Source organism: Arvicanthis niloticus, chromosome 14, assembly GCF_011762505.2.
Source record: "Arvicanthis niloticus isolate mArvNil1 chromosome 14, mArvNil1.pat.X, whole genome shotgun sequence".
NCBI classification, from domain to species: Eukaryota; Metazoa; Chordata; class Mammalia; order Rodentia; family Muridae; genus Arvicanthis; species Arvicanthis niloticus.
The window spans coordinates 44630584-44656003 of NC_047671.1; the positions used below are offsets into that span (position 1 = coordinate 44630584).

At 41.8% G+C, this 25420-nt stretch overlaps 1 protein-coding gene across 2 annotated transcripts in view; it reads left to right on the forward strand.

The window, feature by feature from the left end:
- Window positions 1–25420, forward strand: part of Dpysl3 (dihydropyrimidinase like 3) — a 111677-nt gene that overhangs the window by 25744 nt on the left and 60513 nt on the right. The window contains exon 1 of one of the 2 annotated variants that reach the window (XM_034517837.2): window positions 19807–20045. The exons of the other annotated variant lie outside the window; for it this stretch is intronic. Within the exon in view, the coding sequence (XP_034373728.1) occupies window positions 20007–20045 (39 nt within the window). The 5' untranslated portion in view covers window positions 19807–20006. Of the gene's footprint in view, window positions 1–19806; window positions 20046–25420 lie in introns of those variants that run through there. 2 annotated transcript variants of the gene reach the window in all.

Sequence of the window (25420 nt, forward strand, 5' to 3'; positions counted from 1 at the left end):
TTCAATATTATTCTTAGTTCCAAAGCAAATCTATGACTGGCTGGCACACACACACACAGAGAGAGAGAGAGAGAGAGAGAGAGAGAGAGAGAGAGAGAGAGAGAGAGAGAGAGAGAGACAGAGACAGAGAGAGACAGAGAGAGACAGAGAGAGAGAGAGAGAGAGAGAGAGAGAGAGAGAGAGAGAGAGACAGAGAGAGAGAAACGATGGGGGAGATCCCTAATGCAGTCATTGCGAAAGGAACCTGAGGATTTGCCATTGTTTAGAAGTTGAATCACAATTTGCAAATAGGCAAGTCCAGAGTTGGAAAAATTTATTTTTCAGAGTGTCCAGAAAGAAACAAAGAAATATTTTTCAGATATTAGAAGAAAACAGTATTCCATGCCAAGCTCAACTCAAACATAAACAGAATAAAGAAACTTCGAAATGAAAAACGAGAGACTTAATTTCAATGATAGGACACAACTATTTCTGCAGTTTCATCACTCTTGAGTTCATCTTTGTGTTCTTTCTTTTTCTTCTTCAAACTCTCTCTCTCTAGAAACTGTCAAGTGTTGTAACGGAGCCGAAGGGGTCTGTAAGAGCAGCCAGTTTATTGAGAAACACAACAAAGGAAAGTTGCTTCCTTTGTAGTGAGCCTCAAAAGTTATGCATCTCATTTCTCAGGTTTATGGAAAAACTTGGCTATAAGTCTCTTCTGGAAAAAAAAAAAAAACTCAAGGATTTGGAAGCTTATTTGGAAAATCAGGTCTTTCTGATCCTGGACTCATGTGGGAGGCAGAATCACACTGCTCAGTCTCACTGGTGGCGGGCATTATGAATGAAGCGCTCTGGACGACAGCCCACTAGATTATTCTCAGAGCTCTAAGTGCCCTGCTTCATGTGTTGGCATGCTGTGATTTATCTTAGTTTATTTTATTGTGAGCAATAAAAACAGGGTCTGTTTCCTATTTGGTTAAAAGGGGAAAAAAAAAGTCTTGGGTTATACCAGGGGCTTCTCTTAAGCATGAGAAGTGACCTTAAAATTGGCTGAGATGCTCCATGAGAAGGACAAACTGTAATCTGCAAGTTCCGGGAGGATGCTGCAGAGACCAGCTTCAGATGTGTCTCATTTTGCATTGCAAGTAATGGCTTGGAAGGAGGCCATAGACCTATTAGGGTAATTATATCCACAGATGAAGGTAAATAAGATGGTGTGGTAGACACCAATTGGGAAGAGACAGTGCAGAGCACGCTAAAGAAATGTCAAGAAATGAACAAAGGAGACCAGCACGGAAAGCTGGAAACATGCATCTGGAGAAAGACGTGATAAAAAAACCAGAAGGGTTTGTTCTCTCCATCTCTCTGTCTCTCTCTCTCCTATCTTTCTTTCTTCAATTTTTTCATCTTTTTCTTTTACTTCTCTTTATTTCTTTCTTTCTATTCTTCTTTTAATGAAAAGGTTTTTTCCCATACAATATATTCTGATTATGTTTCCCTTCCCTTGACTCCTCTGAGTTCCTCCTCACCTCTCCTACCATCTGAATCTATACCCTTTCTGTCTCTAGTTAGAAAACAAGCAAGCATTCTAAAAAATAATATTTTTAAATGAGATTTTAAAAACCCAAACAAATCAGAATAGGACAAAACAAACAAACAAACAAAGGAAATCAGTTTCATTCTTCTTAGCAGTAGGCTCCTACTTGGAAAACAGCAGTGGTAAATAGACATTTGAGTAAGTATTGGTCCCAGACATGCTTGTAACACAATGGGGGAAAAGAATACTAAAAGTTGGTATTTGTGTGTTGTTGTTTTTCAAGATACATTTTTCTAAGCATCTTCATTTCCATGCTCTCATTTGATTATAAGCCCAGAAAGGTCAAAGGAAAAGAATAAATTCTTAGTTGAAGAAATAAGAAAAAGCTAAGTGGGTTGCTTAAAATTAAAGGTTTTGTTACCAAAACACAGGACTAAAATCTGAATTGCTTAACTCCCCATTTTTTTCATGGTTTCTTGCCACTGCGCCCTGGATCTCCACACAGTGATTCAGCACTGACCTCTTTCTGGTGTTTCATGGTTTTATTTCCTGTTAAACTGAGTTTGGCATTATTGTACTTTTGAGTGTGGCAGGAATATACTCTCACCTGCATCCCACCTATCTCATTGGGATGAAGCAAGGCAACATGTCAAGACTGATAGCCTTTGAGTCTGAAGTTCAAGCCTTATAATGATGCTACCAACTGGAGTAGCAAGGGGTAAGAAAACCATGAGTCTTTTTCAGTCTCATGTTGTTGAGCTAAGTGAGTGAGGTCACTGATCATGTAGGATCAGTTTCTTCCAAAATCTAAAAAATGAACAGTTCTACAGAAAGCAGATAGTCAGAGATGAAGACCCTGAAGCCTGAAAGGGCCCAGGAAGAGAGAGAGAAAGACTGTATATTATAAATTTTCTCCTAGAAAACATTTCTTATGGTAAATAGGCACTTTTAAGCATTCTTTTAACCTTTAAAAATTAATTTCCTTTCTATTTTCTTATGTTCTTGTTAGAGCATTCCTCTCTTAAGGGTGGCTCTGACATTTTGTTCTATAAGTAATGAATGATGTGTGTGTGTCTACACCCACCTATTTCTTCTTTTCTGAGAATAGCAGATTAAAAATGAGTGTTAAGTGTCTTTGAATTCTGACAATAACATTTTGTTTTTCTTGCTGTGGGTTCATATGTGCGTGTGTGAGTATGTGTGTATGTGTGCATGTGTGTGTGGTGTGTGCAAAGTGCTCACAAGGTTATAATGCCTCTGTATTCTCTGGTAAATGTCTGTTGGTCTGTATGGGTAAGAGCATGATAACTGTGCCTATACAATGACTCTTTATTCTTGCTCCCTTAAAGATTGCCCATTAACTGACCTGAATACAACCAATCACATTCCTTACAGTATGGCATTGGAGCCAAGAGATAGATGTTCATTTCATTTTTTCAGAATGTGAATGGGATGAAGAAATAGAAAGTTGTCAAATGTAGAGGGGAAGGAGAGAAGAATTGTAGATAATAAAAACACAGAAGCAGAGAGCATGAGAGAGCCTCAGAGAATGAAGGACACACTGAGTCTGACAGATACTGAGTTCAGCTTGGTTGATATCCATGCTTGCATCTTTCTCTATGTCCTGCTTTTTTCCCCATTTGTCTGAGACTGTTACTTTTAACATTTTCTAACAAGATGTTGTCATTAAAACAACTGACTAATTAACCCACATCTTGTTAATACACAAGTAAGTTCATATAAAATATTTTTCAGACATGGCTCAGTGGCTAGGTCTGCTTGCTGCACGAGAATGAGGGGCTTAGACTCCTAGAACCTACATTAAAAGCTGTGTTTCCACAAACTCATAACCCCGGTGCTGTGGAGTTGGGGATATGAGACAGGAGGATATGTGGGGCTTACTTGTTTCAGACCTCTCTGGGCTCAATGAAAGATCTTGTCTCAAAGGAATAAGGTAGAGTGCTGTAACAGGACACTGATATCCTCTTCTGGCATTCACATATATGTATCCCACATGTACACACACAGACACAAATAAATCAAAAACTTTCCTGAGTCAGAAATCAAGTAAATTCTATATGTATATTTTTAATTGTATGTATGTATGTGTGTATGTATTCATTCTTGCACCAAAGCACTATGCATTTATACTTATTCAAAGATATTATTTACCAAATATCACATTGGTGGAAACATTAGTATATTAGATTCTATAGTGCATACAGTGACTAGACTGATGTATAAGCAGACAACATCCAAGGAGTTCAAAGAAGATGCTTATAAAAATATATAACAACAACACACCTTACAATTGTAGTTCTGGAGGTCAACAGCAACTCTGGAAATCCCTGGGAACACTATAGATTGTATGAAAAGCTTTTCAGAAGGGATGTGCTGAATCTGAGACCTAAGGTTTGTTTGGCATTTCATAAGTCAAAAATGGCGATAATCATTCCAGAGAGAGGCTATCGTTTGAGCAAGTACCTAAACAAGAACAGCAGGATGTCAAAGAGGAGCTTGAAGTTCCTGCGGTTACTGGAAAACATCACGCACTTCAAGAGTGGAGGGATAAAGCTTCAGAAATGAGTGTAGTTCATACATAGAAACTCATATATCCTATTAAAGATCTTGGATTTACCCTGACAGAGCTGCCATAGGGGTGAATTGGGATGTGGCATTTATGATGAGATCTTGTATAGTGATTTTCTCTGAGTTGATTCAGCCAAGTGAGAGGAGATGCCACCAGCTGAATTTTACAGGAAGGAGATGCAAGGGAAAGCTCTGAAACTTATGATAGACTTGTTGGGTGTTCCGAGTACTTTTGAAAGCAAAAGACACTACTTAAAAGTGCTTTAAAATTGACATCAATGTAAGGAAATGGAAGAAAAAGATGGAGGCAGAATTATACAAGGGTAGAATGGAGCCTCAGCTGGTCCTGCGGGGGATTAAGAACAGAGGAGAGCCTTGTAGTCAAAAGATAGCCCTTCATTCTCCAAGGAGATCTGAGCACTGGACCATGAGGCTCACCTGGTTTGAATTAGGATCCATGTATTCATTCGAGTGGACACACTACATAGGTAGTTACATGAATCAGCCTGAAGCTCAGGGCAGAGGGATGTTCTGAATATAACATCAGTGATGAGAGACTGTGTGGCCTTTTGGGGTTCATGCATCCTTTGAGGATCTAAATAAAAAGCAGAGCCTTCTCTGTTCCCTCAATGGGGCTGAAATATATACCCATGGGATTTCTGGGTATTTGTTTTCTTCTATTTAAGATCACTCACTGATACTATACCTTGAACAACATCATGCAATTATTAATTATTAATTATTTAAAGGAATTAGTCAGTTTCTGGAAGCACCCACAAGATGTCAGAACTTATCCTTTAATTTACCTGCACTTCACAGCAGGTATACATCGAGCCACGTTCTCATCATTTTACAGAAGAGAACATATCTGGGTTCCTACCTCTGTCACCACAAGGCAAGGGTAGAAATTAAACAGTGGAGTAAAAGTTCATGTCTGAGCTCCATGGTGGAAACCATGTGTCCCCATAATGATGGACCATAAAGGCAACAAATAGCTTCTTGCCAAGAAGGGAGGAAAACAAAGAGGCTCTATCCAGGAACTTTATTGAAACCATCCCATGACATCTTTCAGTGATGTAGTGTGTTGCTGAGAAAGATGATTTTTGGCACTGGACAGATAGATCCAGAGTCTGAACTGTAAGGCTGAACCACAAGGCTGTTAGATTAAAAGTGGCCCAGCCATCATGGGAGTTTTACTACCTGCTTCTGGAGGTAGGTCATTGACTACCTCCGTTCAGTTTTGTTGATGGTGTAATAGAAAAGAGAAAGACTCTATATTATGCTAATTGTCTGGTTATTTTTTTCTTTTTAAAAATAAATTTTATAGTTTATGTGAATACTCTTGGCTCTGTCGATCAGGTTTCTCTCTCTCTCTCTCTCTCTCTGTGTGTGTGTGTGTGTGTGTGTGTGTGTGTGTGTGTGTGTGGTGGGGGAAGCATTTGTGGGCTACATACATGTTTGTATGCAAATGTATGTGAGTGCACATGTTTGCATGTGCAGGCAGGCTAGGACATCAGGTGTCTTCCTCCATTTCTCCACACTTTATTTATTGGGGCAGGGTTGCTCACTAAACCCAGAACTTACCAGTTCAGCTAGATGGCCTGGTCAATGAGCTCCAGGAATCTGCTTGTCTCCACTTCTCCAGCCCTGGCATTACAGCTATGCATTGCTACATCCAGATTTCTTACTAGTTACAAAACTCAGTTAACAAGTTGTGATAAAGGAGTCATCAGAGAGATAGGAAGTTAACTTTCTATGGCAAGCAGAGTTTCTGTCTTTAATCTGAGGAAGTCCTTTTGTAACAAGCACTCTGATTATCTAGTTCTTTCCTGAAAACTTTCACAGTTAAAAAGTGTTTATGTAGCTTGGACATACTTTAAAAAAAAAAAAACACTATCAATAGTACAGAAAGTTGTCTGAAATCAGAGATGTGTAAAGAGAAACTCAGCTTTGTAGTAGCAAAATAGTAAGTATAGATTCAACTTAAATTTTATTGTAAATGTAGATACTCATTGTCTTCCCAAATCTCTTTCTAAACAAAGGAAAACTGCCAAGAGCACAATCATCATAAAACTGCACGATGGTGTTTTCTTTTAAAAGAGATATTACATCTATGTATCTGTGTGCATATCTGTAGACATGAGTGTGGGTGCCCAGACATGCCAGAACCAGATACTGGATGCCCTGGAGCTAGAATTACAGGTCATTGTGACCCTCCTATCCAGTGTGGATACTGGAACCCAAACTTAGGTTCTCTGCAAAAGCAGCAAGTGCTCTTAATTGCTGAGCCATTGATCCAGTCCTGAATCTATGCATTTATTTGTGTGTGTGTTGGGGAGAGGGGAGGAGGTAGGGCACATAGGAAGGCAACTTGAAGGAATCTGTTCCCTTCTTCCACCCTGTGGATCCTGGGGATGGAATTCAGGTCTTCAGGCTTGGTAGCAAGCAATCTTTTTTTATCCGAGCCATCTCACCAGCCCTGTAGCAGTGCCTTTTTCAAAACTATCACACAAGCGATTTGCAAAGTGCTTGCTTAGGAACACAATGTAAAGTGGTGAAGTGAAGTTTAATTTTAATGAAAGCTGAGTTAAAGTTATTCGGCTGTTATAAAAATCAGAGATTCGTAAAGAGAAACTCAACTTGATAGAGGCAAAATATAGTATAGATTCAATTTAAATTTTATCGTAAATGTATAGACACTCATTGGCTTCCCAATTCTCTTTCTAAACCAGCAGTGGCTCTGGTTAAAACCCTCAATATGGCAGAATCATTATCCTACAGATTAGCATTTTTTATGCATCACTTTCCTTTATGCTGGGAGTACCCCTGGCTGCTGTGTGACTAATAGTGTCCCTCCAAAAAGTACTTGTGCAATCCCCACACTCCATGTGATAGTACTCAAAGCTGGGTCCTTGTAGAAAATTATTAAACTATGACGGTTCTACCATAAGGCATTTGGTTAATGCCCTGTTAAAAGAAGTTGAAGGGAGCTAGTGGCCCTGTCTATTCCACCCCAGAAGGATACAGAATAAGTGTCTTACCAACATACTCTGAGAGATTATATTTATTTTGGACACCTGGCCTTAAGAAACATGAGAAAATTCTGTGGTTCATAAATTACCCAATATAAGATATTTTGTAACAGCAGCTGGAATAAACCAAGATAATCCCCATGACAGACTGAAGCAAATCAATTGTTCCTATTGTCAAACAATTGCTTCTATTGTTTGCATGCCCTGGGGCTGGTTAAGAGATTATTGTATATTTTTTTGCAGCTATCAGATAGCAGAAATCCAGTCTAGTTAGTTTTTACAAGATGTAGTAATGCTTTGTACTCCAGACACAGAACCTCCTTATCTAAGTGCGCATGTGGCTGTGAAGACAGATTAAGATTTGCCTGGCTCTAGGAAGGGCAGGGGTCTATTTTCTATTCACTCACTATTGCTGAAGCTCTCAAGTCTATTCTCTAGTTATAGCTTCTGCATTACTTATTCTTTGGCTGTGGCAAAGAAAAACAGTGACCAAGGCAATTTATAGAAATTAAAGGTTTATTTGGCTGACTCCTCCAAAAGGACAAGAGTCTGTCTTGGTGTGGAGGCATGGTAACAAACAGGCATGATGGTAAGAGCAGGAGTCTGAGAGGTCACATTTCAACCCAAACACAAAGCAGAATAGCAAACTGAAACCAGGGCAAGGTTATGAATTCTCAAAGCCACCCATACTCTCCCCAGAAATATGCTTTCTATAGCAAAGATACCTCCTAAGCCTCCTCAAACAGCACCACCAACTGGGAACCAAGAATCCAAGTATCTGAGACTAGAGGGACAGCTCTCATTCAAAGCACCATACTTCTCTGATATAACTAACATTATACATTGTCTGTTCCTTTTAAATGATGCAACAACACATCTTTCTGGTTTTCAAGGCCTGGTGTCTCATGCTTACATCAGCAATACCTACTCAGCTAGTCTACCCATTTTGCAGATGAGACAAGTAGGCTTATAAGACTTTTCAGGTTGTTGATTCCTATGGCAAAATGTTGACAACAATTTAGAAACATGTCCTGGGTTTTGCCTCTTGTGTCCACTTAGTTAAGGAAAAAGTAGTGAGTAGATCTTTAAAACTGCTGACGTGCTGCTGCTGTGAATATAGAAAAGTCTCTATGGGGATCAGAACACAGAGGTAACTAACTCAGTAATAAAGTAATCATTTATTAATAAAGCATGTATGCACAAGCGAAGCCTGATTTTCACTCCATGCTCCCTAGAAATTTTCTCAGCATCACTTGTCTCTGGAGTAACTGTTTCCTCCCTTCTGCTTCTCTAAAGATAATGAGCCAGAGGCTGACAGGGCTTTTAGTGCTGGAACACTTACTGTAGCTGAGTACAGGAAATGAGAGAAAAAACACGGAACTTAGGTTCCTTCCTGGAGACAGATAAGAAATCTGGAGACTGGAGTTTGCAGCCTTGTGCTTTGCCTGGTCTGCTATTCTGAGTCTCCATTCAGGAGTGACACTCATGGCCTTCATCTGGGAGTGCACTGTTTTGTGTGCTGAGGGTGGAGGGATCTTAGTCCATTCACTGGATTTCCATTCGCTCTCTTGAATTCATTCAATGGAGCACGCAGCAGCTCCTGCACATCTTATGAAATAGGCTGATAAAAGACAGCATCCTTCAGAGATTCAGTCTTGTGATGTAGGGCTCCCATGGGTAGAGTGTGGTGTCCTGGGGAGGAGGCATCAGCATGCAGACCACTTGCTTCTGTTTAAAAGAGCATTTGCAATAAAACAATATAGGGTCTACAAATGGTCTGCTGCCAGAAATTCAAATGACAGCAAACCAGGCAGGTGGTGTAAAGAAATGGAAGGCAGAGTTTTGTAAAGGAACCCCCCCCCCCATCAGAAATTCCAGTTAATTGAAGATCTGCTACACCAGATGGCGGGGGGGCGGGGGGTGGCAAGTAGTGTATGGGTGCTAATTTATCAGTGAGATCCAAGTTGCCAGGTTTCTATATTTTTTACATCTCTAAATACTTCAGGAGTGGTATAACATACCTCTTGTCCCAGTACTCGGGAGGCTGAAGCAGGAGGATTGTTCCGTTTGGGACTAACCTGGACTGCATAGAGAGATCTTACACCAAAGAATACAAAAATTCAAAATCAATAAAGAAATATGAATCTGAATACAAAATATATAGATTTCAAAATACTGCTAAATCAAAAAAAATGTGTCATTCATTTTAATCATCTGATGTCAATCTGCTGTGGAGTTGGTTAGATTTTCTAGGAAGCAGATTCTGAAAGGCATATTCAAGAAGTTGATTAGAGGTCTTCCTGGAGTCATCCTGTGTTGAAGGACAGAGGAAGGAAGGGAAGAGCAACTGAGCAGAGGGACAAGCTGAGCCTTAATACAGCTTAACTAAAAGCTTCCTCTGAAGAGACGGGCAGGCCTAAAACTGGAACAGAGCGGAGGAGCCGCCCCTGCTGTGCTTCTATCAGTCAGTCCTTGGAATAACTGCTCTTGATGAGCACGTCTTAAATGACTTACACAGGCCACTTTCCAGAAAGGGTTGACAGCTGACTGTGGAGAGCTGCCTCTGGTAGGATGTTTTCAGTCTGAAGGAACTAGAAGGCGCTTAAATGCCTGTTATAGCTGTCAGGGAAGGCAAGTGCTTTGCTGAGTGAGCCGTTCTCCCAGCCTCCAATACTTACTTCTTTGTGTAAATTCTGAAAGAAACTACTTCAGGTTCTAGATGTCTCCTCTCTGGAGAGTCTCCTAGCTTCCCCTCTACAGCTGGGCTTAGACTAGAATGATGCCCAGTGTTGTCTTCTACCAACCATTCCAGATTCTCCTCCCTCTTAGCTGGATCAAGTGTCTCACCAGATGTCAAAAATCAGATGTTTTGAGATGTCTTGCTTGTCCATAGTGCCATCAAAGTTGGGCAACTTGTGAGCCCCTGGGGTATAGCAGAAGTCAGAAATCTCCATCTCTTCCTGAAAGGGTGCTACTATGATTTTGGCTTTTTTTTTTTTTTTTTTTTTTGGCACAAAACACAAGTAGAGGTTTCAACTTATGGTTCAGTAGTACCCTTGCTCTGCCCCCTGGTGGAAATATCTTTTGCTGAAAAGACACTAATAACCTAGAATTGCAAAAGTAGGAAATACGCATCTTTCACTTGGCTTCTGGGAGTAAAGGTAACCAAAACCTTCTTTCTGTTTTGGTTCCCAAAACCATTTTTTGGACATCTTTATGGATTCAATATCACTTAAGGACATTAATATCAAATGTGCATTGTTTCCGAGGAGTTATTGCCCTGTCTTTTTAATACATTATTTCAGAATAATATAGTCATGTGGTATTGGAAAAACCACATGACCATGTGGCCTTTCTTGCAAGTTGTTTACTATCATCCATATGCTTTCTTATGATGTGATATTACGTGGGATTTCACGCCAGTATATGTCATTACTGAGATCCTCATGTAGTGGTATCTGTGATACCCTAGGAACATGAAAACCAAGTCCATATTTAAAAAAAAAAAAAAAAAGGTTTATTTCCATAACGATGAATCATTGTATCTTCAGTTGTATTCAACTTGTAACAAGTGGCTCTTGTGTCTTTGCCAGATGGTAGCATATTTGGGACCCAACCAGTATTGTTTTCTGTTGCTGGCAAGGTGAGCATTGATTGCAACAGTAACTGGGTTAGTAATGATGAGTGGGTGCTTGCTGGTTACATGCAGATTCTAGCCCTATTACTGTGTCTATTCCACCGATGTTCCTATTCTAACACTGATGTGACTAATGACAGTCCGGCTGATGTCGAGTGACAATCACTTTGTCTACCTTACTGTTTAGTGCCTCTTTCTGAATGGATGTTCTCTGAAAGATAACAACATCCAACATATAATAGACCTTCACTCCGAGTACCCGTACAAATAGGCATACCCATATGCTTATATCAAAGGCTGTTCCTTATTCTTTTGATTTTTCTCTTTCTAGGTCCCAGTCAACACTGATCATTAATATATATATATATATATATATATATATATATATATATATATATATATATTCTCTTGAGGTATTTTTCCCTCTATACAGAGTAGACTATGAGCTTCACAGTCTGAAACTATCTCCTTTTCATTGCCTTTCAGGCAACCCCTAAATGGAGCCATCATATGTCCATTTTCCTTTCTCCCCACATGCTAAGATGACCTATATATAAAACAAACCCATGTGTCTTCTTCCTCCACGTTCTCATTGTGAGGGACTCTAGAGCCTGCAGACAGAAAGATGCTTAAGAATACCAATGGATGGCATGAGAAAGTATGACCTGTTCATTTGCCTGACTTGTGCCTTTCAGCTCTCCTCATGCCCAGTGGATATCTTTCCATTGGTAATGAGTTGATTGTGGAGTTAAATAGTTGTTTGATGTCTCTGCTCTGATGAAACCTATTTCATGGTGGGCTTCTGGCTTCATGGTCTGCTGTCTCTGCTAAAGCTTCTGTCTTTACCAATGGCTAATACCATCCAAGGATTTAAGTTTCCATTAAGGTATATTTCTCCTGTTACAGAGTCAGAAGAATAGAAATTATCATTCTCCTACTAGAAGGCATATAGCCTCTAAGTGGCATCTCCTACCATCCTGATACTATAGGAGTCATTAGGTCTCATTGCCACAGTATCAGGCCAAGTTCAAATTGCAGCTAGATCATTCTATGGAGCCTGTTCTTATTCTAGACACACCATTCAAAGGAGAACTTTTTTTTTGAAAGAGTGGGTTTTAATAATTTTTAGGAATGAAATATGTGGTCACTAAAACCTGTGGAGGTTTACCAGTCTTAAAAACAACAACAACAACAGCAAAACCCAAAAAGACAATGTTGCTCAGTACAATGATCCATCTTCTACTCTGGATGTACTGGAAACTACCTTCCTGTCTCTAGAGTTCACCTAAGCTTACCAAAGCCAACAATGTACTTACTCAGTTAGTTAGATTTATATTATGTCATCAATAAATTGTACCATTTAGACGCTCAAGTTATACAGCAGTCGGGATCATTCATACTGTGTTGGAGAGAGACACACAGTAAGTATAATCTGGGGTTAAGACTATACATTTGAGAACAAGAATGTGTAAAGTGCTTTTGATTGCTCTTTCCAATAAAAAGAAAATCACCATTTGATGGAGCAATGGCTCTATCCGCATGACAATCTGCTGTAGATAAACCTCATTGTGCTGTACAATAACCCTATCCCTCCTCCTCCAACTCTCCTCTTACTTCCACTACTGCCTCTAGTAGACTGTCTCAGTGGATGGCAGAGTAAGTACATGCAACAAGACAATTTCCGTAAACAAACTCTTCAGATTTGCCTAGCTGCCTGTCTCTGTGACCCTGTTCTCCGGTGACTGTGGATGAGCCATCTGCTTCCAAGCTTAGGACAAGCCTTCAAGTTGAACACTAGGTGTCACCTGTGCTGTCTGATCAAGGATTTTATGAAGCTATTTTCTCATTTCTTTAGTGTCCCCTTATTGATTCTGCCATTTGAAATATAAATACATTCTTCTTGGCTGAATGTCATCTGCTTGATGTGCTAGCTACTCCTCCATTTTCTCCTCTCTGCTTACCGTAAGTCATTTGAAATACTTGTCTGTATTAGATATCTGCATATTCTACCTTTATTTTCTCCTGAAAAGGCTCTAGGGAGGTTTTATCCAAAAACAACCGAAATCCTGCTGTGGCAATATAGGTATCCAGTAAATATTGCTTTAGTAACTTTTTAAGGAATGCTGGGAATTAGACCTAGATCTGTGCACATTTTAGGCTGGTTTCTTCACCAGTAAATTAACCAACACAATCATTCAATAACTTATTATATCATTACCTATCTCTCTCTCTCTCTCTCTCTCTCTCTCTCTCTCTCTCTCTCTCTCTCACACACACACACACACACACACACACATCTCATGTGTACATGCCCACACTGACTGCCCCATAACACTGTAGGGTGACTGTAAAATGCTCATGTTAGAGTTGCTCTGGTCAAAGTCAGTGTAATCTTCAAAGTGTTTTCTCCCAGTGAGAAGTTCATTTTCTGTTTACCATAACTTAGCTTTCCTTTAAAAGAGAGCACATCTTTTTTTCCGTGACATGCAGAACATCACACCCTTACAGTGGCTTTACTCTCTCACACACACTTATTGGTTCACCTCCTCGAGCATCGTTGCTTTAAAAGATGCCTAAGATTCTTTTTTTAAAAGATTTACTTATTTTACGTATGTATGTATGTATGTATGTATGTATGTACGTATGTATTACATGTACACTTGCATACCAGAGGAGGGCATCAGATTCCTTTATAGATGATTGTGAGCCACCATGTGGTTGTTGGGAATTGAACTCAGGACTTCTGGAAGAGGAGACAGTGCTCTAAACCACTGAGCCATCTCTGTTCTCCCACTTTCTCAGCCTTTCACATGGACATTTTATAGCTGTGCTCACAGACACATTTCTGACTTTCCCCTCCCACTCTCATTCTTTCCACCAATTTCCAGTGCTGATTTTATCTGTTTGATTGGACTGGACGTGAAGGAAAGTTTTTGCTTTGTTTTGCCTTGCTTTGCCCACTGAGGTTCACAGGACTCAACTGACAGGCTAATTGGAAAAGAGACATGCACACTCATGTTGTGCACAGAGGCAGTCGTGATGCAATCATGCACGAGCTCTATGTGATTCACATACTTGTGTACCCTGGTTCTACAGGAGTGGCAGAGAATAGGGATTGCAGCGCATTTTTAGGTGACTAGTGAATAATTTTAGAAGAACTAAACGGGTTTAGAAAGAACATAATGATTGCTAAGGACAAAGACTGTATGATGTGCAGAGTAGATGGTGGATGTCTTTTGGGACTGAAATAGGCATGTGTGCAACAAGAACATCCGGGCATAACGACAGACTTCAGTGTTTCTTCCTAGCATAAGAGTTTCATTTTGGTTAATAAAATTTTAGTCAGGAGAATGAGGCAATTCTCTCTCCTATGGTAAAACTAGCTGGCTCCGGCAGATGGGAAACTTTGCATAACGTTTTTCAAGCCTTGCCAACAGGGAAGAAGCAAAGGCTTTTCTTTGGAGATCGGGCCTGAAATATCTTGATCCATCAAAGCATTCATCATTGGAACCTAGTTTTTTGAACCCCAACAGCATCTTCACCTTCATTGAATTGCTCAAATAAGAAAAATATTAAGTGTAATCCTTTCTCATAACCTGGTCATATCTACCAGCAAGTATTGATGGTTTTACTTTAAAAGGCACCCTATATGAGTCTGTATTTCTCTGTTCCTCTGTTATTTAGGTACAAGCTAACTAACATTTCATAGCACCTCTGGTGACCCCTATATGTAAACTTTTCTCCCAATTCTGAATGAATTTAAATGAGTTCCTCTTCCACTTCCTAATGTCATGCATCTCCAATGTACCAGCAACCATTTTATTTTTTATTAGATATTTTATTTATTTACATTTCATATGCCATCCTGTTTCCCCACTTCCCTGCCCTAGAAATTCCCTATCCCATTCCTTCTCCTCCTCCTTTTTACTTTTATACCATTTTAATTACATGCAAGTATTAAGGTCAGTTCTAGCTTGAGGAACTAGCAATACAATAGATGTAAATAGTCAAGGAACAAGCAAGACAATAAACACAGATAGTCAAAGAACAAGCAAGGCAGTAAACAAAATTCTGTGAACATTCCCATGATCCATCACTGTTTCTAAGGGTGTATCAGGATGACCAAAGTATCTGAGCCAACCTCCCTATTCTAGCCCAGAGTCATTTTCATGTCTGAAGACTATTTCCTTGTTATAGTCTAAGATTCAGATTCCTGCCTGAAATTACTTCTTTGTTCTAGCCTAAGATTTAGGTTCCTGCCTAAAATTACTTCTTTGTTCTAGCCTAATGTCAGATTCCTGCCTGAAGCCCACTTCTGTGTCCTTGGCCAAAGCCATATTCCTGACAAGCAGCCCATTTCCTTGTCCTTAGCCCATGTCAGATTCTTCCAGCAACCATTTTAAATACTATATAAATGTTATATTCTTGACTCACCTCCTTAGAACGCAAGCTTCATGAAAGAAGGGATTTTTATCTGGTTTGTTTCAATATTTGTATTCCCCTTACCTTGGAATCACAACTAAAATTCATTAAATATTGGTTGAATGATATGATAAGTCATCACAAAGCCACTTAACTGTCAGGTGGGTGATGCAATCTTTAAATTAAGGAATAGGAAATTGTCCTGGTTATGGCTCTATTGCTACGAAGGAGCACCATGATTAAAGGCAACTCTTATTAAAAAATCACTTAATTGGATACTTACAGTTTCAAAAGGTTAGCCATGTCGTCGTTATGGTGGAGAGCATTGGGGCATGGTGCTGGAGGAATACCTAAGAGCTTTGTATCGTTTCCACAGTCAGCAGGCAGAGAGAGACAACGCTGCACCTGGCCTGGCATTTTGAAACCTCAGAGCTCATTATCAGTGACACAGCTCCTCCAACATGGCTGTACCTCCTAATCCTTCCCCAACAGTTCCACTAACTGTGCACCAGGCATTCAAATATATGAGCTGATGGGAGGCATTTGTATTCAAACCACCATGGAAATCAAGGTTCAAAAAGTAGAAGTGAAGTGGTGAAGATCATAGAAACAGGGAATCAGCCCACTGTCCTATGGCCCAATCTCCTTGTGCTTCCAAGTCCAGGTTTTAAGCAACACAACCTTCTGGTCCCATGCTTTTTCCTTGGAATCCAATATCAAAACTTTTCAAAATTTCTAATTAAAGCCGTGTTTAATTTTTCTATTGATGTGATAAAATTCAATGGCCAAAAGAAATTTTATAGGAAAAATATATTTGGGCCCACTACCAGAGACAGACTTCCTTCAACAAAGCCATTCCTCCCAAGCCTCCCTAAATATCACCACCAGCTGAGGATTAAGCATTTAAATGCAAGATTCTATGGGAGACATCTCATTCAAACCACACAACCAAACCCTTCATCTTCTCCGTAAGCCAGGATGTAAGCTTTTCTCAAAGCCATGGCCTCTTAATCAGTATTCAAAGACAAGGTGTATTCTATTCAGCTATTCTTCAGACTATATGCTGCCTTGGAAATTTGGGGTCCCACCATGTTTGTAAAATGATTCTCCACCTTCTTGAATTGAATCTTGAAATCAGGAAACCCCAATATAAGCCACAGAGAATCAAAACTAATACTTTAAAATCTAGATTCCTACTATCAGAATAGTTGCAGGAAAGTTCTTCCACATGTGTAGTCCTTCTTAAAGTATGTATTTTAAAATTCTTACATTCACAAGTTTTTAGAAAGTTCAATGATCAGGGACCTGTTTGAGCCATTTACTGAACAACATTGGCACATTTCTTGCTCTCAGCGAGTCTACATTCTCTTGAGGGGAAGAGAGCTATTTCTCAGCAATAGTGGCAAGCATAACATTCTTATGTCACATGTTAAACAGTACTAGGAGGGAGGATAAGTCAGAGACCGGGGCTAGCAATGACAGGTAGTATTCTTCTGAATGAAAGTGGGACGCGAACTCTGTAAACGGCAGCGTTGCCATTCACCGTGCTCACTGTATCATCTAGAAAGATGACAGTCTATAGTAAGCACAAGGTAAACATTGTGTGAGTTTTACGGGGTGCGTTAATAAGAGATGCGGAAGAGCTCTGCCAAGAGTTGTTCCTGTAAGCTGATAGAGCAGATGAGGACTTGACAGAGAGAGAAGAATCATAGTCTGGGTGTATTCAAAGGCAAACACTGACCAGATTTGCTAAAGATTTACATGAAGTGTTGAGACATGACTGATGAAGAGGGGCCAAGGATGAAGACAAACCTTCCATCCGAGCAATGAGACTAGAGTAACCACTGACTAAAGTTTCGGGGTGTGGTAGGTTTGGAGCCCCAAATTCAGTTTCTCTGGGACTTACACCAAGTCTGTATTTCTGTGTCCAAGTGTGTCTGTCTCAAGGTTTCCTGAGATACTTGAAGCCAAATCCTGCTGTGTGTCCAAGGAATAGCATTCTGAATCCTTCTGTGGAAAACATCACGATAATTCCACTGCTTTCTTGGCCAGACACAGAGGCAGCCTGAATTGATGGTTGTCTTGCTTTTCATATTCCTGGAATAGCCAAGGAAGCCTTTCTTCTTCAAATTCATCCCGAAGGCTTTATTTTTAAGAAAGAAGAAGATGATTGAAGGGGTAGCATAGCAGAAGAATTGTTTGTTGTGTGGTTCTGTTGAGGGCAACAGCTTGAGTCAATCAGTTGGTTATTATACATTCCTGGGCCTGGACTGTCAAGGCAGTCTGACCCCAGGAACACACCACAGCTCCTACCGAGAGCTTGGCCTCCTACATATAATCTTGACCTCAACAGGTTTAGTCAACTCCTGTGATTTAAAGCAGCACACATACATAACACATGATCACCAAGTGGTTTAAAAAAGTGGCGGGAATCTGGTAAAGACTGGAGGGGAGAAGGTCAGGGAGAAGGAGAGGGAGGAGGAGGAGGAAAAGGAGGAGGAAGGCAAAGGATACATAATTCAGGCAAAGAATAAGAATAGGAGGAGGAGGTTTTGTTTAAGATTGTAGACATTCCGTATCCACCTTTGTTTTTCCTAAGCAAATTTATCAAGATCTCTTCCAGTTAGAATTAAGTTTGGGATAGTAAAATCCAGGAGGGACAGAGACAGAAACAGAAACGCATGCACGTGGGCACGCGTGTGTGTACACACACACACACACAGAGAGAGAGAGAGAGAGAGAGAGAGAGAGAGAGAGAGAGAGAGAGAGAGAGAGTTAGTTTTATAGCATGGAGTTAATTCTCTCTCCACTCTAAATATAACCCTTCTCATTTGCATGTCAGTCCCAGAATGCTTTGTGATCTCACAACTCCTGTCTAGTAGTTTTAGCATCTATGTAAGAGCAAACCAAAATGTTTCGGGTGTTTCTTTGACCTAGTCTTTTCTCTCCCTGTCTTTTTTATTCTTTCTTGTGTCTTGCAAAAGAATTTAAGGTGGTGACCTTTGCTTGGCATTCCTCCTCCTGGCCAGAAATAAACTGGAAATTGTTGCAACTTTTCCTTTAAAAAGTGCATTTGGTCCAATTGCCGTGACTAACCGGAAGCCTTTGGATTAATTTACTAGAGGGAGTGTTTCAGGCAGTCAGTGTGCCCTTTGATTATGTGATCGTGCTACCTCATTTCCGGGTGGTGAAAACAGAGGTTGAGGCATTTGGAACCCTCTTTCTGTAGGTGCCTTTTATAGCTGTCCTGTTGCAAGAAAATCTTCAATTTAATGACAAGATGTCAAGAAGTGTAGAGGGCCTGCCTATAGCAATGTCAATGTCAGATCCTTAACAGACTGAATCATACTTAATGACATACACAGAATTCCTGTTTAGTGGAACATTTGGGCTGAGAATTGGAGAGTGGGGGGTGGTGATAGGAGACCTAAGAGTTTCTATTTTTTGCATAGCAAGGAAAATGTTGGATATTATTTAAATTGTTTGGGGTTACTTTTTTTTTTTTTTTTTTTTTGTAAAAAAAGCCCCACCCCATTGCTGTTTAGACACCTACCCACAGTGGCCTCTCTGGTTTTTCTTTGCCTTTTCAGGTAGCTAAAGGACATTATGTATCCCAGTGCTTCAAAAGCCACCTTTCGCTCTTGTAAATTGTGTTTTTCAACAATAAACTAGGAATTTCTCCCTGCACACCTGGCTGGTTGCTCAAACCAAAAATGTTTTGCAACATTTGCAAAAGAGATCCCTCTCACAAATCCCTGACTGTACATCAGACCGTGCAGGGTTTCTACCTTCCACTACTCTTCTTGGTGCCTACAGAGCAGCACAATGCCTCGACCTGCAAGAGTCAGACAGAGGGCATTTTCAAAATACAGAGTACACGCAAGAAACCGTGACTCTCACACACACACACACCCATTTCCGGGTTGAATTTACTTTATATTGTTAAATGCATACGTTCATGGGCTAGGAGCACCAGACACCGAGTCAGATTGCATATAGTCTGACCAAGTCTCCGCTTTCCAAGGGACTGTATCTGCCTTTTACAAATATCCGAAGTGCAGCAGAGGCGCCGCCCAGTCTTTGGTTCTAACAAAGGCGGCGGCGCCACGCTCGGTCCGCTAGTGGCGGAGGACTGCCAACCCCCAGAGGGGAGTCTGCTGCTGTTTCCTTTTTAAAAGCATAGTTTGGAAGATGGGAGATTGGTGTAGGGGTTGGTGGAAGGCGTAGGTGTTCAGAGGGGCTTGGCCCTGGAGGCTAGGGAACCACTAGTGCGCCTTCGCTGCCGGCTACAGCATCCTTGTCCGGAAAAGTCCCTCGCGCCCTCTGGTGGTCGAGAAGTAGGCTGACTCCGCGGAGCTAGCAAGTAGAGGGAGGGGTGGAGTGGGATGGGGAGGCGGTTAAAAAAAAAGAAAAGAAAAAGTGGGTGAGGCAGATGCAAAGAAGAAAATCAATAGGGATAAGAGAGAAGAGGGAGGAGTCTCAGATCAGCCATTCCTGCCTTACGGGGTCCCAGCTGGCACCACAAAAGAAAAAAAAAAAAAGAAAGAAACCCCAAGCCGGGCGTGAACGCCAGTGGAGGAGGGTGCGAGTGGCGGGGGGTGGGTCGGGGCGAAGGGGGACCGGGGAGATTTACTATTGTCTCTGGCAGCCGCCGCGGGAGCCCGGGAGGGGGGCGGAGGCGAGAGGAGGCGGCAGCACCGGCCAGCGCACCATTCGCTCCACCTGATCTGGGGCGCTGTGCGCTGAGCCAGGCGCGCGAGCAGCAGCAGTAGCAGCGAGGCAGGCATCCCCTGCAGCCAGAATCGCCACCATGTCCTACCAGGGCAAGAAGAACATTCCGCGGATCACGGTAAGTCCGCCGGTGGCTCCTTGCCGGCCGCGGGCGGGGTGGCTTGGTTGCCATTGGCGTGCCCGGTCGGGTCCCGGGGGAAATAGGGACCCGGCGCGGTCCGGGTACTGGAGTGCAGCGGTCAGTCTAGCCGGCGCAGCCGGCGCCACACTTGGTGCAGCGACCCTGGGGTTTGAGGAAATCAAAACAAAGAGGAAAACCTTAAACACTGACGCGGAGAACTTCGGGTTGTTTGTCCTTTTCTACTGCCGAGAGCGCATGGCTCACGGGGCTCCGTAGAACCCAGCCTCGCTGGAGACGGGGGATTTCTCCTGCAGCTGGAGGTGTGCTTTTTTTGTTGGTGTGTCTTTTAGATCTGGTAGGGTATGAGAGATAACACCTTTCTCCACTGGTAGTTGGCAGCCGGACCGCGCCCCTCTCCTTGCTCGGGCCTTACAGTTTTGATCCCAATGCCTCTGAGAGGGCGCTATGGGTGCCTGGACTACGAGTCCTGGGGGTATCCTCCTTCCCCACATATAGATTTGGGTGTGTCAGATTCGAGACTCAATAGCTAACGTGCAATAAAAATGATTAACTTTATTTCCACCTTGATTGCAGACCTTTTTCATGCCATTTCTATTCCTTCTCCCAGAGAAAACGGAGTTTGCCGAAAACGTTTTAGTTTGCAGTTGCACACGGATGCCGAGTGCATGCGGTGTCCAACTGCCATTGTGTGCTAGAGTGAACCGTCGCAGGCTGGCTAGTGTCATGCTGTAAGAGTGTGCAACTAGGGTGGGGACGTGCCTTTATTAGCTTCGGAAGCAACCTTTTCACCAGTTCCCAGCTAGGTGTTGTCTTGGACAAAACACCTCCCAGCCTGAGATTCCTCCCTGATGAGTTGATTTAATGTCCTGAATAGTAGGAACATATGGCAGTCTGGGATAGCATTAAAACAAAAAAGGAAGAGCCAATGGCATTTGGTAGTTTAGCAGGACGCAGTATGGTTGTATTAAGATGGGTGGTGTGTGTGTGTGTGTGTGTGTGTGTGTGTGTGTGTGTGTGTGTGTGTGTTAGAGGAATGGGTGGCTGGCTACTCCATCTTCGCAAGAGGAACAAAGGAAGAGATAGCTGGCCTCTGGGAGGCTCTGCAGCTGCCCCAGGGCTGACTTCTACCTGCCACCTACTTAACTCTTTGGGGATGTGCCTAGATTTAGCCAGGAGCCTGAGTTGCCCACTTGCTCCTCTTCCGTTTTGGAATGCCCCGTGCAGTTGCAGTGAAGAACCTTCTTCATGTTCCTATGGCACCGCATTGTTAAGTGACTTATTCCTGTTGCAGCATCTCACCTTCAGCTGACACCTGAGCCTCACTTTACTTTGTGACAATTGCACCCCACCCCTACCAGCTGTCCACCTGATCCCGGGGAAGAAACACTCCCCAGGGAGAACAGTTGAGCTGGCTGGGGATCCTTTTGCCTAAGAGGCTTTGGGCTTAAAGGATATACTCCCGTGTCACTACCTGAGAACATTGACTCTCCATCCTTGAGAAAACAATACGCAGTTTCAGCAGTGTCAGTATTTGCCTGGTGCCAGTAGTCTTTGCAAAGAGATATAGAAGGTATCACCAGAAAGAATCTAATCAGGATCCCAGCTTCATCTTTATATTGGTTTCTTTAATGAAGTGGTTAGGACCACATCCTTCCTGATACTGAAGCTGGAGGTCTGCAGGCCACTTGTTTACACCTAATGTGCAATCTTGCCAAATCTCCTTTTGGGGACAGGCAGGGAACCATCCCCTGCCCCTCCCAATTTTGAAAGGCTTCAGTCATTCTTCTTACAGACCCAGTCTGTGACATGGCATTGAGGACCACACCCATTTTTTCCCCTAGGTATCATTTAAGCCACCTTTAAGGAATGATAAAGACATTCAGGAAGCAGAGCCTGCCTGAAGATACACAGAGACTGTGATTGTGCCCTGCCCTGTTCTCAGGACTGGGTTTATAAGGGATTCCCTTTTGTCTCTGCTTGGATGCTCTCCCGTGGGGTACTTCGTTCTTTTTCAGTGTGCCTCCCATTCTTTCTCTGTGCATGGGCGTGGTGCTATATACAGCCTGTGCTGGAAGCTGGAGCTGCATCTCCGGCAGCTGGACTGGACAGTGGGTGTGAATTTCTTCAAGCCAGGCTCTCTGGCAGTCATTGTTAGAACCAGGCAGATGACAAGGAGGGCATGGCAGGGGGCGGGGCTGGTCTATGGGGATAAGGAATCCATTTCTAGATTTTTCTCATGCTTTGTGTTTGCATTCCTGTGAACAGGGATTCTTTCTTAGAATAAAACATCTCTGTGTGTTTGTGTGACTATAGAAGATGACTGTCTTCAGACTTCAAGTATTTAAAATACCTTTCCTCGGTCAGGATCTCAAACATAGGTAAAAATATAAAAATATGGACACAGCTCTACATAGATTGAAAATGTGATTAAAGATATAAATCTAACATGTGTTTCCTACTCTTGATACTGGTTCATTTTTTAAAAATGCAAACCTTCTAAAATTCTAATTAAATATCCTAGTTCCTGTCTTCTCTTCTGTTAAGGCAGCCCCACCCAGTAGCTCAAGTGTCACTATAGGCTGTAGACTGAAGGAGGCAGTCTTCACTGAGCCTGATCCACTTGTCTCTCTAGACAGCGCCTTTTGCAACCATTTTTGGTTGGAAATAGGGTTTTTGTTTTTTGTTTCTATTGCTTTTCTCCTTCCACTTGCTCTGGCTGTTCTTCTGAGGTAAAAACACTTCTACTGGCAATTGTGCATTTGTTTCCTGGTGTCAGGAGGGTTTGCTGCCTCTGGTGGATCTGGAAGGGGCTCTCCTTGTGAGTTGTTCAGGCTTGGATCTTACTTTGCCTTGTCAGGGCAGCAAGTGAACCATCTTATCCATCTGAACGACAGCCCTTGATTCTCAGTTTCAGACACTGGGCATTCTGGGTTGCTCAACAGATTAGGTACAACCTTCTAGCTCCACTGTCTCACACAGTGTTGGGCATATAATACCCAAGGACTATCAGTTGGATATTATATATACACTGTGTTGGGTATATAATATTTAAGGAATATCAATTGGGTATTATTTTGTCCCAAGACTGTGTATACTGCATGCTTTTCCCATTCAAGCCTAGAATCAATACAGCCTGATAGTATACTTATCCATATTTTTAAAAAATTTAAAATCTCTTTTATATATTATGTTCAAATAAATATATAGCATTTGGAATGATATCTACCATATTTATTTTGTAGGCACTTTTCTATGTTAACTGTCAGCCATTTTCTTTCTCTGATATAAGCTCCAACTTGAAACTGACTACAGGATTGGGAAGACCCCTGAACTTCCTGTGCATTTTCTTATCTGAGCATTGACAGAAAACCACTCCATAGTTCCACAGAGCATGGAAACGTAGGTAGACCAAGTCAGTCATTCAGAGTTACACAGTGAGAGTTGGGAGGAAAAGCTAGAAATCATGCCTGATGGCTTTCAAAGTCACTTTTATGCAGCTGCTGCCTTCCAGAGGTACATAAAGAGCCCCAGAATTCATCCTCTCCTCTCCTCCACTTCCTCCTCCTCCTCCCTTTCTCCCCACCCCTTCTCTCTGCCTCCTTTCCTCTCTCCCTCTCTCCCTCTCTCCCTCTCTCCCTCTCTCCCTCTCTCCCTCTCTCCCTCTCTCCCTCTCTCCTCTCTCCTCTCTCTCCCTCTCTCCTCTCTCTCTCTCTCTCTCTCTCTCTCTCTCTCTCTCTCTCTCGCCAATCATAGAGAGATGGCTTTTTCTAGTGACTAATGAATTTCTGTAAATAGTGTCTTGTAGATAACTACATCTCTGTTTTCTAGAAGTTTCACCGCCTGTGTGATCTTTGGACGTTGCTGGGCTACATATCTAAGAATACCAGCTGCCAGTTTTAATATGGAGCATGGAGCCTGAGCTCTCAGATCATGTTAGAAAGGAAATATTGTCAGGCTGTAGGTTCCATGGTAGTAATTCCATAAATTACTTTTAAACAAGTGGGGGGGGGGGTGTCCAATAAACAGGAAGAGTGCCCTGTGGTCTTTGAGCTGGGGGACTAGACTTGACTTTGAGGAAGGAGCCAGTGCACTCTGCCCCTCCCCAAATGCTTGCACCTCTGTATTCCTTGTGCTTCAGTAGGTGTCACTTCATGGGAAGAAAGTATTAGGAGGTAAAGAATTAGAGTTTGGAGACCAAATGATGGAGCCAGCCTATCCAAGTAGAGCACCAAGGAAGGGAAATTCCAGAGTGGAAGACAGACCAAAACTCTTAAGCACTTAGGAATGGGAAACATTTGAGCTATCTGATTGTGAAAATGTTGATGTAGGTCATGCCTGGGGTATCTGTTTTGTTCTTTTATATTCTGAGCAGGTATGCTACCATTCCTAGCCATGCTACTCTTTCTGAAGAATAAGCAAAATGCCTCAGGCTTTGAGTACAAGTTGCTACGACCAAACCAGCAAAATACTTAGGGGGAATTCCAGAGAGTTTTCTTAACAGAATTTGAAGCTTACCTGGCTTCAATCACCAGCTTGAAACAAACAAATGCAAACCAAACCAAACAAACAAACAAACAAACAAACAAACAAAAAAACAAAAACCTTTCCTTTTCATTCACTGAGCAGTTGGAAATGAACTTCGACCTCTGAAAGTGGTCTGTGAACACCCAGATGTGTTCAAGATAGTAAATATTTCTTTATAGGATCACAATTGCTTCTGAGTGTGGACATTAATAAAGGAACATTTGGCAACAGTCTGGTAGAGATTTTGTCCTGGGAGACTTTTAAAATATGTTTTTAAACAGAAAAAAAAAATGAAAATGATATTATACAGTTGCTGGCTTTTCTTGCCTTAGTTATGTGACAACACTCTATAGAATTGTGCCTGTCATTCATTTCTGACAACCAGACAAGAGGCTACCAGATTGCCTTTCGGCAGACCCAGAACCCTCCTAAATATATTTACATTCTACTATTTTCTGTCCTAATCAGCCTCAATCTAGAGCCGCATAGGATAGATCGCCTTTCCTTCAGGTTGTTCACAACTCAACTTCTAGTGGATTTTTCTCTATCATTTCTTCTAAAGTTACAGAAATTAACTTAAAGTTGAAAAAGAGCAGACCCCCGCCGTATATCCTATACAACCCTTTGTTCTTTAGCTATTGGTGTGTTTTATAGAACCATTTATATCTGCGTATTACAGTTAAAGGCTGCAAAATGTTAACAAAAGTAGGAACGTGTCCCTAGGGTACAAGTGTGCCTGTTTGATCCAGCCAGGGAACAAGAAGATGGGAAGCATCTTCTGCTGCTAGATGATGTGAAAAGATGAGCAGAAACCACCACCCCTACAT